This window comes from Zalophus californianus, chromosome 13 (assembly GCF_009762305.2).
Source record: "Zalophus californianus isolate mZalCal1 chromosome 13, mZalCal1.pri.v2, whole genome shotgun sequence".
Lineage (NCBI taxonomy): Eukaryota > Metazoa > Chordata > Mammalia > Carnivora > Otariidae > Zalophus > Zalophus californianus.
In genome coordinates this window covers 87,214,910-87,229,229 of record NC_045607.1, presented here as the reverse complement: position 1 = coordinate 87,229,229, position 14,320 = coordinate 87,214,910, and the positions used below count along the sequence as shown (strand labels likewise).

At 41.4% G+C, this 14,320-nt stretch overlaps 1 protein-coding gene across 1 annotated transcript in view; it reads left to right on the top strand.

Annotated features, from left to right (window-relative positions):
* The window catches only part of LOC113934838 (histone-arginine methyltransferase CARM1-like), a 183,107-nt gene that overhangs the window by 52,243 nt on the left and 116,544 nt on the right, over positions 1-14,320 (top strand). The window contains exon 3 of the mRNA XM_027616399.1: positions 13,350-13,456. Coding sequence (XP_027472200.1) covers positions 13,350-13,456 — 107 coding nt within the window. The remainder of the gene's footprint in view (positions 1-13,349; positions 13,457-14,320) is intronic.

The window sequence follows — 14,320 nt, the reverse complement described above, 5'->3', positions numbered from 1 at the left end:
GTTTCTCTTTGTTTCCCCAAAGATGATGCTCAAGGTTAAGTTTGTGGTCTCTCCCTGACCCACAGTTCTAGGCTTTCTATACATGCTCACTAACCATCTGCCAAAGATTGTTCTCACTGCCACCATCAGGCGCTCACACAAAGAGCTGACCATAGAGGGGAGGTGTGTCTGAGTGAGGTGTGCAGAGCACTGGGGATGCCTGTGGGCCAGCTCAGCAGATCTATGGGCAAGGTGTCTCCAGTAGCTTGTTAGTGAGCTTTTTGATGGAGTCCACACACAGTTAGTAGGATTCTCATCCCTTAAATTCCCTCTGTGAGTCCTATCTGCTGCTTTCCCAGTCTCTTCCCATCCCTAGTCATGCTTCTCATGATTCAGTACTCTGGATGGGGTGGAAAAGAAATGAGCATTTTGGCAGCATTCCACACAGCTGGGGAAGCTGGGAACTTACATACTCTCCCTTTCCTCTATGGTAGAAATCATGGGCAAGAAGATCTCTCTCAGCCCTAAGCTGGGCTTCTTTGGAAGAGAGGTGATGTGAGTAAAGTCAGACTTTTCCTCTTATCCTCTCCAATGTGTCCAAATTCATTTTTTTTCCTCTAACATATGTTGGCACTCATCCATTGAAAACCTGGATGTCCACAAAATTGCTCTCATCCATGGATGATTATCTAAGATAATATTTTCTGGGGGCTCTTAGACCATGGCTGAGAAGGGCTGGAGCTAGTTCATGTGTCCCTATGGGTTCCACAGCTGGAATCAAGATCTGTGTACCTAACACCTGACACATGGCGGGGTTAGACTTCTCCTCTGTCTTTTCATATATAGTACTGAATTCCACAGCTCCCACAAAGACACTTTTGTCCATGGATGGATACCAAATTGTTGTTGGGGGTTAGTGTGGAGGGTAGGAATAAGTGATGTCTTATTCAGCTATGATGCTGATATCACTCTAAACTTGGTGTTCTTGTTGCTTTACTGTGATAAATCATACATTGTGTCATTGATAGTCACCTGGTTTATAGGGATAGTGAGAGATTAGCTAGAGTATTTTGAATAAATTTTTGGTGTAATTTTCCCAATATAGAATAAAGGATAACTAGTTTTCAATGAAACATCTCCAAAGAAGGAAATTCTGCACTTACACACATAGAACCCATTGCTGTCATGGTTTTGTGAGGCTTGGAATAAAAATCATTTCCCTGTCTACCCAGTCTCTCTGACTATAGCTGACATCATTTCCCTATTATTTATGTTACCACAATATAGTACATCTTAATTCTGTCTTTGTTCCTTTTTTCTTCCAATGTAGAACATGCCCCTTAAGAATGTCCTGTGTTTTAGAATTTCCCATTTTCTATAATGCAGATGCTGGTATTGGATAAACGTTGGCCTCACTAATTTGACTCTGAGAAAACTGTGTCTGTATCTCTCCTTCATCTGTACAGTGGAGATCATAATACCTCTTGGCAGCGAGGATTGAATTAAATAACACCATAAATGTGAAAATATCAAATGGAGCAGTTCATAAATATGTGCTTGCTTTTTAACCATGGCTGAGACTGGTAGCAGGAAGTATCTCTCTTCTCCACTCCTGATTGCTCTTTTGTGTTTCTCTCCCCTCCTGCTCTTTCCCTCAGCCTCCTCCTCTTCACTTTGGTTCCTGGGCAGATGCTACTGTGAAGACAGTGCAGCTCCCATCTGCTTTCAGCATATGGGACCAACACTGTTGCTTCCAAAGTCCTTGTATTTGCTGTTCAGAGCAGGGGGGGTTATTGTGTGGAAAGTGAGGCAGAAAGTTGCAGATTGGTTTCACCAGTCTGTTAAATCTTCATATAGTGACGATGGAATCAATAGATGAATCTTTCTGTCCATCATCCATCCATGCATCCATCTCCCAGTTTCTTCCACTGCAAAGTTGTGTTTCCACAAACGTTTATGTAGTAACATTAAAACACAAAAATTTCAAGATCAGGCAAAATATAGAAAGCACAGAAGACTAAGGCCAAGAGGAAATTAAAACACCAATCTGCATATTATGGGACCCAGAAATACTACTGCTGACCCATGATTTTGGCTGAGCATCCTGGCACGCAAGCAAAAGAGGAAATATTATCAATTTACAAGATTACCAGTGTCCTTAAGGGGCAGAGCAGTGGCAGATGGGCAGACTGTATTAAGCAAAGCTTCTTTGGGCATTTAGATCTGAAGAAAAATTTTCAGGTGGGTCCGTAATCATATGTGGAACATCCTTCATGTGAGAGTATCCAGGGTTCTAAACTCAACACTCATTCTAGAGCTGGTGTGAAGTTAAAGCTTCAGGTAAGTCATACATGGAAACAAAACAAAACAAAACAAAAAAACCTGGTTGTAGCTATGAAAACATTGACTGATAACCAGTATTCCTGGATTTAATCCTCCTGGCTTTGGGTCCATATTATATACCATTCCATATGAGCGAAGTGTAGATGGATGTCAATCAGGGAACATTCATTCAACTATTGCTAAACCCGTTCATTGCTTATCACAGAAGTGGATGGTTGGGTCAGTTTGTTAAGAGGTGATGATAATGCAGTGCATGCTGTGGGCATCCTTCCTGAGTGGAACTGATCTTCAACTATAGATGTCATACTCCTAAGTCCCCTAGATCATCTCTAACTATAGGGGAAGGCTGAGGGAGGTGGATGATCTAATAAAAACTCACCTTCACAGCTTAAATCACCCTGAGGGCAGTCAGTAGCACCATATTCCTGTGAAAGTGGGTTGTTTGGGGATGATCGTGACTCATGACGAAAGCTTATCAAAGAGCTCTACACCTAGAGTTTGAATCTGCTCTCATGAGTATCTGCCCAGAATAGCCAGGTAAAGTCATTGCCAAGAAGGTCAACAACTTCTACCATAAGCTCAAAGTGAAACTAACAATTGGTTGAAAAGATAGCATGATAAAGTGTGTTTGACTATCATTTTCTGTAGCTTTTATGATTTCATGGTGCTTAGAAATAGAAGGGGAGTAGTTGATATTTTAAGTTGCAGACTTGTCCATTTAGTTCTGTAGCAGATCCTGGAGGATATGGGAGCCCAGACTCAAATGCCAACAGGGACCAGGCGGGTCGTGGAAGTGTAAGAGGTGGGCTGGTTGCAAAGAGAATGGTGGGAGCCGTGGTGAACTGGAGATCCCATGTGCCTTCAAAAGGTAGCAGCAGCTACTCCCCTTGTGCTGATTGTGGCCACAGAGAAATTCAGACCCAGGGATATCCTGCTGCACAATTTTAGCCAGAAACTCACATTTCCTGTGAAATTTTTCTGATTTTGAAGACACATGATAGCCAAATTTAAAAATGCCTGAGGGCTGGATTTAGCCTGTGATCAGTCATTTTGTACCCAGTGGACCAGCTATAAAAATGTGAAAGAGAAAACAGAGCAGCAGAGATTGAGCTAAGAAGGCACGTGCATATCCGTGCTTTCAGCCAAGTACAGATTCACGTCATTGAGAAAACGATAGGAGTTGCATTTTGCTCTCCCCCAAAAATGAAGACAAGATGACTTTCTTGTCAGGTAGCACAACTGTGTCTTATTATTGTTAAATCCATGTTTGAGTGGGAAGAGAGCTAGATCTTAAAAGTTGTATTGCAAAACCAAAAGACGCTCTTTGTCATCTGAACTGGTCTTTTTATGTGACTTGAAGTTTCAAGTCTGCCAGGTACAAAGTACCTTCTTCCCTTTGCCTTGTAACAGGGCCAGGTGTTCTCAACCAAGTTCAGGGGTTTCTATCTCATTCATTTACAGATAATACATAAAGAGAAGCCAGAGGGATTTTTTTTTTTGATCTACCTATTATGTTTTCACTTGGCTGAATGAAATACCCTGAACATGATGTTCTCAAAGTACAGGCTGCTGTTTCAATTTTTTAAATGTTTTGTTGGGTTATATTAATGCTTACCCAGAGTTAGTTGTTTGGGGAATGTAAGGAATATGGCATCAGCAACCATAAAAATGTTTATTTAAGTTGCTAAACATCATTTTAAAAGCTGTGTAAATCTACTCAAATTGGAAATGTATCTTTATAACCCTTGTTTGGTGTCCACCTGCCTTGCTTTGCTTGCTGGGAGGCATGCACAGGCCATGGGACCCCACTGAATAATGGCTCATGCTGCCACATAAAAAAAAATCAGCCCCTCTCTGAATATATGTTAATGCTCCAGAAGGTGCATTCTGGCCTCAACGAAACTTTTGTTTCTCTGCAAATCTGCTGACCTTCACATAACTAGGTGGTTCTGTGGAATTCAAAGAGAAAAGTATGGTGCAGTTTATGACTACAATGTGAAAATATATAAAATTGTTGGTAAAACCCAAAGCTAAACCAAACTCAAAGCAAGAAAACTCTTAGAAGGGGGAACTGGCAATGAATCAGGAGGGAAAAAAAAAAAAAACCCGTTGTTGGAAAGTGGGGGAATTTCTGTTCTAGTTAAGGCTACCTAAAAATCAGTTCAAAAAGAGAAGTTACTGTAAGGAACTGTCTCGTGGCCTTTAAGGCTGAGGAGCAGAGTGTCCCCAGACCGTAGTGAGGACCTAGGTATTCCGGGCATTGACTCTCCCATCTGCATCTTTTGGTGTCATCATCTCTCTCAGCTGCCTTTTCCTCTTGCACTTGACCCAGCGTGGACACCTCCCTTGAAATTACAGCATCTTCTAGCTGTGATGACTCAATAATTCATTATCCAAATCAGGATTCTTTTTTTTTTTTCCAGTTCATCCTTTTAAAATTTTTATTTCATCATGATAAACATACTCTAATCCCCATCATCCATTTCACCCACCCCCTCACCCACCTCCCTCTGGTAATCATCAATTACCAGAACTCTTTTGAGTGTGAAAGGAAATGGGATCAGTAATTTCTCTGGGACAGGTGAATGAGGCTATAGGATTGCCCCCTGCCGTTAGAGTCCCAGAGCCCAGCCACTTTATCCTGGTGTCTCTGAGTCTCTTGGTTCAGGCTGTTTGACCCTTCATTCAGCAGCTCATTCTTGGCTAAGGTGGGATGTGGTATCCAAGGCTTATTCTCTGCTGGGTGGGATATGGGATCCAGGGGTATGAACAGAGTATCAGGAGCTGTGAGCAGGGCCAGATCGTCTTAGGGAGGGTGGACAGGAAAAGGAAGCTGGTGACGGTTACAGGGACAGGGACACAATGTGTTACAGGACCAGAAGTGTTGGCTCGGTTGCTCTGAAGTGATCTCTCACAATGGCACCCTGGGCTGGGAGCACAGCCTGGGTTGAGGCTAGCCCAAGCTCAAAGATTTCAGAAGCCAACTAGGTGAATGTCTGTTTTCCATGGCCCACCGCCCTCCAGTTTGCCCCCTGAAGCACACAGATTTTCTCACTTCTCCTTGCCCTGTTTCCCCTTAGTCTATAATGTTTGTACTTCTCTCTTAGCAGTGGTCAGCTGTGGTTTGGCCTGTCTCTACTCTCCTTTCTTTTACTCACAGAAGCCCAATTTTCCTTTGGGTTTAGATAGGGCTGACTCAAGTCTGGTCAATTGGCGTGGACCCCTGGCTGGAACAATTGATTCAAAAATGGGTCTCTAATTTAACAAGGTTCAGTGGAGCTCGGTCTGGGGCTTTTGTTGGAACATTTTTGGAAAGACAGGATTTGCTGAGCTGGTAGCACTGTAGTCGTGGAGATGCTGGTGGTCATCTTGTCCTTCTGAGCATGAAGCTAAACAGCTATAAGAAAGAGAGAAAGAGACAGAGATAGAAAGAGAGAGACAGAGACAGAGTTAAGAAATAGAGGAAGCGAGAGAGAGGATGTGTCTTAAAAATATCATTTGAGTATCCAGGCACAGCCATTCTTGAAAATAGAGTTTTAATCCTTGATTTTTCAGTTTTGTGAGCCATAACGTTTCTATTTCAGTTAAACCTAGATGAATTTCCACCACTTGCCAACAAAAGTTTTCACTGATGTCCTTGCTTTAGAATCTTTTCCCTGCTCGGGCTCAGTTAATTATCCCTCCGTCCAAGGCTGACCCCTGTTCCTTCTGCTTGCTGGAAATCACACAGTCTTTGGATCGTGGGCTTTCCCTGTTGTGGGTGGAGTGTCTGGGCCAGATGCCTGGGATCCCACAGGGATAAGGGACTTGGCTCAACATTCAAACTAATGAACAAACTTCCCTCTACAACCTACCTTCTTCACAAATCGTGAAGCTCACTTCTTTACTAATGTTTAGGTCAGTGCTGATCATCTCAGTAAGCATTTAATTGGTTTTTAAGATATGCATGAAGATTGCCTCTGAAATTTGACAAAATGTGTGACCCAATTGTTTTTGGATAAGACTCTTAACATTTAGAGATGTGACAAGTACACAAAATACTCCTCAGGAGCCCTCCCCAGTGCTTTGTACTAATGTTGCAGTAGGACAAAAGTAGTGTTAGGTAAGTGTTATATGGATTATGAATTATAGGTTTGATTGCAAATTGCAAGGCTTTGAAAGAAGAGCAAAGCCAAATAATACATTCAATTTCTCAGAGTACATAAGTCCTTTTGTTTTAAGAGAGGTTGATTTGGCAATTGCTTTCATGGAATGCTGACAAGTTTGTTGTGTTATGTTTTTTTTTTCCCCAAAAGGAGACAGAAACACTATAAGGGAGAAATAACTTCAAGTTTGGTGAAGCTGTCTATTTTTCTAGTTTTCTCATGTATACAACAGAAATATCCAGTGTCTCATAATAATGCTCTGTTGACCACTCAAACAGTCTACTTTATATCTAAGTCCTTTTGCTACTTTACTAAGAAAACCTGCTTGTATGAGACATAAAAAGGGCCATCCTTATGTTGAATTTTACTCAGCAGCAGAGTCCCCTGTATTTAGAGAGAAGACCAGCATCTCAGCTCTTGGCAGCATGTTCGTGCTGCTCGAACGATGCCCTGATATGCAGTTCTGCTTCTCCAGCTCTGACCAGATAGGAGGAATCAATGCAGTGTGTCCTAAGTGATTGTAAGCCATTTCCATCCTGAGGGCGAAAACACCCAGACCATGAAGCTAGGGGAAGGAGAATTAAATGGGGGCAAGTGGTCAGCACTGCTGTCTTCTCCTGACAACAGGAAAAGAAATTGCTTTCTTAGGTGCCCAGTAAAATGAGCTCAATTTGGCAAACTTGAGCTGATGGGCTAGAGAAAATTAAAATAGGCTGTATGTAAATTCGTCAGGAGAGCCAAAAGCAGTTCTGCAACCATGTTTAGAGTTTGACATATTATTGTTGTTTTTTTTTTAAATCCACACCATGATTATCATACTGTCAGTTGTGTGTTTTCTGGTACAATTTTGGGACATGTGGCCTGAACAGCTGATGCAGTCAGGCAGGTAGTACCCTTTCCTGCAGAGAAAGATGCTAGTATCTTGGTAAATAAACTGTATGGAAAGTACTGCAGACAGTATGGCTTATAAAAAGCAGCTATTTAAGAGAAGCGAGCAAACAAAAACAGATCCCTTCAATCTGGTCCTTTTCGAAGCAACAACAATAAGGAAATGGTACCTCTCCATGGTCTATTGATCCACGAGTATAGCTGCATGCTAAAATGGAAAGGTAAGGGCTTGTTAAGAAGAAACTGAAATCAAGCTTGGGAATCAAAGGAAAGTAATTAGAATCATGGCGGTAGCATGGTTAATATCTGTATAATAGATAAAATTACAGCTCTGTATTTGTGGTGAAAAATGACAAAACATGGCAGTTGAGGCCAGCATGTCTACAGTACCTGTTCCACCAGGCCAGCCTCTTCCCTGTGTGGACAAGTGTGTCCTTTGAAAGGAGCTCCCATTTTACCCATAAGCCATGCTGTGTCAAGGGACTTGGCTTGTATTTGTCGTTTAGGGCATGTCCCCATCCTTATACACTCTGCCCTTGGCTTCAGACTTCCAGGCTATACCCCACAGGGACCTCTTTCTTCCACAACAGTGGTTCTGAACCCTGTCGTCCCACCTTTTCTACCCTGAGCAGCTGAAAGAGCCAATATGCCAACGTGAACGTCCATTTAGACTTGATTATGTCCTAAACAGCAGGCCTTTCTTTTCTCTGGGAGCCAAGGATGGCTACTTTTAAACAGGTGGTGCCTGTAGATCGAAAGGCTTTTCCATCCAAAAAAATAATAATACATGTACTTTTTGCCAAAATGTTCTCCAAAGGTAAAGTTACCTGCTGGATTTAAAGATTCCTTCACTCCTCTTATCAAAAGTCGCTCCCCCTAGTTCGGAGAACCAAGGAAGAGAAGGTGGCTTCTTCATGCTGCATCTCATCTTGGATTCGCCACTGAGCATTGCCGTAGATGGAATGTTTGTGTCTCCTCCAAAGCTCGTATTTTAAAACCTAATCCTATAGGTGGTGGTATTTGCAGGTAGGGCCTTCGGGATGTGATTATAAAAGAGACCCCAGAGAGGTCCCTTGCCACTTCCATCATGTGAGGACGTAGCCGGAAGCTAGCAGCCTGCAACCAAGAAAAGGGTTCTCACCAGAACCAGACCATGCTGGCACCTTGATCTTGGACTTCCAGCCTCCAGACCTGTGAGGAATGGATTTCTATTGTTTATAAATCACGTGGTCTATCGTACTTTGTTAGAGCAGCCCGAATGGATTAAGACAGTGTCCTCCAGAGTCTTTTCTTCTGGAGACTGAAGGGAGGGAGAAATCAACAATTAAATTTCTTTTCCTTTTGAAAGTGCGTTTTTTTTTTTTTAAATCTTTATATATCATATGGAAACACAGACATTTCCTTTATTTGCACTCATTTATTTAACCATTAAAATAAAGGCAAGGGAGGCTTGCAAAGAGAACATTCTCCTAGGAGCCATTGTGACAGAAATCACCATAGGCGGGAGTTCACTGATGGCTGATTCCTGGACTTTCCTGGATTGGATGCTCCTTATTTCCTAAATCCCAAAAATACATCTTAAACTTGTCGAACAAGAATAGAATTGTGACTAAAGTGTCTATAATGTAATAATATAATATTTTTTAATAGAAACATAGTAGAGCTGATATATCCAATTAGTGTTTATTTTGGAAGGCTGTCTTTGTATTGCACGGCATCCGGTGCAACCTAAAACTCTGTTGGAACTTCTCTTTAACGTTTTCCTTTGGAGACAGTTGGTGAGCGACACAAGACTATCTATGTTAGTTGATAGTCATAATCTTGTTTGTTAACTAAAAACGATACTTTTCAACTTGTCACACATCCTGTTTACTAAATTAGGCACCCATTATATTTGGCTGTATTAAAAGCTCAGATATCCCCCAAAGTATGGAGACTTGCAACTGTTGAGAGTATTCAAAAGACTATTTGTTGAACAAATGAATTTACTGTGGGCTTTGAAAGCCCAAACAGCGTAGATGCCCAGGATTCAAAGAACTCACAGATGGGTGACACCACTGCTGGCGGTCTCTGAAAGCTCAGAGGGAATTGGAGAGGAATCAAGAGACTAGAGCTGAGTCAATACTACCTAATATCTTGTGGGGTGTTTTAGTATGTCTGAGAAATTTTGTTTTATTTTTGGTGAGAACATTTCAGTTCTCTCAACAAATTTCACTTATACAGTCCATCGTTAGCAACTACAGTCACCATGTTATATATTAGATCCTCAGATCTTATGCCCCTTATAGCTGAACATTTATATCCCTTTACCAACCTCTCCCTGTTCTTTTCTGCCTCCCCTGGCTCCAGACAACCACTTTTCTACTCTATCTTTCTATGAATTTGACTTTTTAAAAGAAGATTCCACATACAAGTGATAACATACTCTATTTGTCTTCCCCTGTCTTATTTAATTTAATGCCACAAGTTTTATCCATGTTGTCCCAAATGGCAGAATTTCCTTCTGTCTCATGGCTGAATAATATTTCACTGGGGGAAGTAGATAGATATGATTTAATATGTCATTTTTATATCACATCTTTATCCATTCATCTGTTGACAGACTTAGGCTACTTCCATGTCTTAGCTATTATGAATAATGTTGCAATGCACATGGGAGTGCAGACATCTCTTTGAGATGATGATTTCACTTCCTTTGGATATATACGCAGAAGTGAGACTGCTGGATCATATGGTAGGTCTATTTTAATTTTTTGAGGAACGTCCATACTGTTTTCCACGGGGGCTGCACCAATTTACATTCCCACCAACAGTGCACGAGGATTCCCTTTTCTCCACATCCTCACTGACACGTGTTACCTTTTGTTGTTTTGGTGACAGCCACACCAACAGGTGTGAGGTGATGTCTCATTGTGGTTTTGATTGCATTTATCTGATGATTAGTGATATGAAGCATCTTTTCATGTATCTGCTGGCCATCTATGTTTTTGGGAAAATGTCTACTCAGTCCCTTAGCCTATTTTTTAAATCAGATTGATTGTTTTTTTCTGCTATGAGTTGTGCGAGTTCTTTATATGTTTTGGATGTTAACCCCTTATCAGATATGTGATTTGCAAATATTTCCTCCCATTTAATAGTTGCCTTTTTGTTTTGTTGATGGTTTCCTTTTGTTTGCAGAAGCTTTTTAGTTTGATGTATTCCCACTTATTTATTTTTCCTTTTGTTGCCTTTGCTTTTGGTGTCAAATGCAAAAAATCATTGCCAAGACCAATGTTGAAGTGTTTATCCCTGTTTTCTTCTAGAAGTTTTATGGTTTTAGATCTTATGTTGAACTATCTAATCCACTTTGAGTTGATTATTGTGTATGACGTAAGATAGAGTTCCAGTTTCATTGTTCTGTATGTGGATATCCAGTTTTCCCAGCATCATTTATTAAAAAGACTATCCTTTCCCCATTATATATTCTTGGCTTCTTTGTTGTAAATTGATTGAGTACATACGCGTGAGGCTCTCTATTCTGTTCCATTAATCTTTGTGTCTGTTTTTAGGACAATACCATACTGTTTTAATCACTGCAGCTTTGCAGTGTAGTTTGAAATCAGAAAGTACGATGCCTCCAGCTTTGTTCTTCTTTCTCAAGATTTCTTTGGCTGTTAGGGGTTTTACAGTTCCATACAAACTTCAGAATTGTTTTTCTTTCTCTGTGAAAAATGCCATTGGAATTTTGATAGGGATGGCATTGAAACTGTAGATTGCTTTGGGCATATGGACAGTTTAACAACATTAATTCTTCTAATCCATGAACACAGGATATATTCACACTTATTTGTCTCATCAATTTTTTCATCAATGTCTTACAGTTTTTAGAATACAGATAACTGGTATCACCTCCTTGATTCAGTTTAGTCCTAAGTATTTTGTTCTTTTTGATGAAATTTTAAATGGGATTGCTTTCTTAATTTCTCTTTCTAGTAGTTCATTGTTGGTGTTTAGAAACAACTGATTTTTGTATATTGTATCTTGCAACTCTATTGAATTTGTTGGTTTTAACAGTTTCTTGGTGGGGTCCTTTGGGGTTTCTATATATAGTATCATGTTGTCTGCAAATAGAGACAGTTTTGGTTCTTCCTTTCCAAGTTGGATGCCTTCCGTTTCTTTTTATTGCCTGATTGCTCTGAGTAGGAGTTCCAATACTATGTTGAATAGGAGTGGTGAGAGTTGGCACCCTTGTCTCATTTCTGGTCTTAGAGGAAAAGCTTTCAACGTTTTACTATTGAGTATGATGTCAGCTGCAGGATTGTCACGTATGGCCTTTGCAGTGTTGAGGTGTGTTCCCTTTATACTAAGTTTGTTGCAAGTTTTATCTAACAAAGTTTTCAAACATTTTAAAGTTTTAAAATATTATCCAATATCAATTTAAAGGGAATAAAATGCAAATATAGAAAATTATAGTTCTATAGGGTTGGTACTTTTGACCCCCAGTAGAACTTGATAAGCAAATAAGCAGGTCCAAAATTTGAAGGAACATAGTTAAAAACCGTGTTGAAATTAAGATCTACTAAGGCTCTGATGTTGCCTCGGAGAACAAATAGGAGAAACAAGAGCAAAAGGGCATTGTGGTTGGTGCGCTTTGTAGCTTTAAGCGTGGATGAGAGATTCTATATGAACAGTATTGACCGTAGAGTATGATACTATTATTATAAATAATGTAGAGATAGATAAAAACACAATGAAGAAAAATTACTGGGAGATTTTTATCCCAAAATACTCTTAGTGGTTATACCTAGGAATCATTTTTTGTTCCTGGCTTTCTTTTCTGAGTTTTAAAATTTCCTATGTTTAAATTATTTACAAATTATTTTTTTTGATTGACTTAACAGGTGTGGATGAGGGTCCCACATCCATGGTCTAAAAAATCTTCTCAGGTGATTCTGATCACGTGTTGAGGCCCACTGTGCCTTTGGGTGTTCCAGAACCTAGCAACGAGAAAAGGCTGGTTGAGCTGAATCTTGGGGGATGAATAGGAATTTGATGTCAAAAATGAATTTAAAGAGAAGAGCTGGGGGGTTTCAAGTCAAGAAGCCAGGCCAGGGCCAAGTTGATGTGGGAATTCATAAGTATTTCTGCATGGCGGGAGCATGGAGGACGTAGCACACAAGGAGAAGGTGTATAGGGTAGCATGCGAAGGCAGACAAAGTGTGAAGGGCTGGAGCTCATGATGAACTGAGAGTGTATGGCCATCAGGAATCCAGTACAGGCTGTAAGGGAGAGACTTGGGCACATCACCAGAGGTGCAGAGGGAGAAGGCCACAGATGATGAGGACCGCTGGGCAAGGATGTAAGAGACAATTCTAAGGCAGAAGTCACAAAACTTGACCACTGTGTATGCTGTGTTATCTCTAAGTAATAACACTTATGGGATTTTTTGAGCCGTCATCTATGTATTTCTTTTCCTCAAATAATAGAAAGCATTTCCTTGTTTTCACATCTCTTCGGTTATTTTACTTTTTCTCTCTACGCCTGGAGAATACTAAATGTGAAAAAAAACCCTATTGTGACAATAGAATGAGATTTTTATATATATAGAAATATATATATATACACACACACACATATGTATATCTATGTATGTATATTTTGTATTCACATATATATTTTTTTTCCTTATCATCAGTAATCACCTTCCCCAGAGCACATACTGAGAATAAGCCTGTAAGCTTTGTGAGCACAGGACCGGAGAAGTCCCTGAGCCCAGTCTCCGCGTGTCCCATTATGCTGTGTCACGTGACACCGGTGAATGCAGATATCGCTGACAAGTGTAAGGAAGGCTGTCATATCTCAGAGTCGTGCCCGTTTCCACCTTGCCATTCCTCGTCCTGTGTGTGTCTGGGGATGAACTTGCCCTTTGAATCTTCCAGTAGTTTCTCAGAATTGTGCAAAAGTGCAGTGGTCAGTTCTGTGGTGTAGAAACGGGTCTGCCTTTTATCCTTGCAGATCTCAGCTCATTTTCAAGTACCTTGAAAAGATGCCGGAATGAGAAAAAGGAATCCTCGGTGTTCAACCAGCGGACAGAAGAGGCTTCTGCTGTGCAGTACTTCCAGGTCAGGAAAGTTGCTCCCGGGCGGAAAGAAGTTGTTTCCAGGTGACGCAGGTCTGCGAACACACCTGTGGACGCACCTGGGCAGGCCGGTGGGCGGAGAGGACGCGGTGGGCGTGGCCCTGCAGCTTCGCACACTGTGGTCCCCTGAGCGCAGCTGCAGCAGCCCCTGGCTTGGGATCCTCGTACCATCACTTCTCAACTTGTCAGGATTTAGGGGCAAGTGGCCGTATCTCTCTGAGCCTCAGTTTTGTCATCTGGGGAATGAAATTCATCTGATTTTTGTAATGATTTGATTTGATTGGAGGATGTGTGTGAATCATTTAGCATGGTGCCTGTAACAGCAAACTCTACTAAAGGGGGGCAGTTACAATGCTGATATTTGTGACTCAATGTTCATGGATTTGTATGCACCACGTCACCCAGCTGGCTTGCCTGATCAGGACTGCCATCGCCACCACCTTCTGCCCCACCCCTGCCCTCCCTCAACATTTCTCTCCAAGTCCCGTTTTTCTCTCCTGGCTCCGGAGACTCGTTAGGGATGTCCCTTTTGGCTCTGGCCTCTTTCTCTCTCTGACCCCTGTTACTCTCGATCTGTGTTCTCTTATAACCTCTGCTTTGAGAAGTGACCCTGGGCACCTATCTGGCCAGTATCTAAGCCTAAATCTATTGCATGGAGCAGCCTTCAGAGGTCTGGGGTCGACTTATAGTTCTAGACCTTACGAATGAGGCGAATGTGGACAGGTCACTGCATCTTTGAGAGCCTTGGCTAGCCGGCGCATTAGGCTCAGCCTACCTTGACCAAGGTGGCTGTAAGAACCAGATGCTCATGAAGGTGATGCCTTGTGGGTTGTTGACTCTCCCTGTC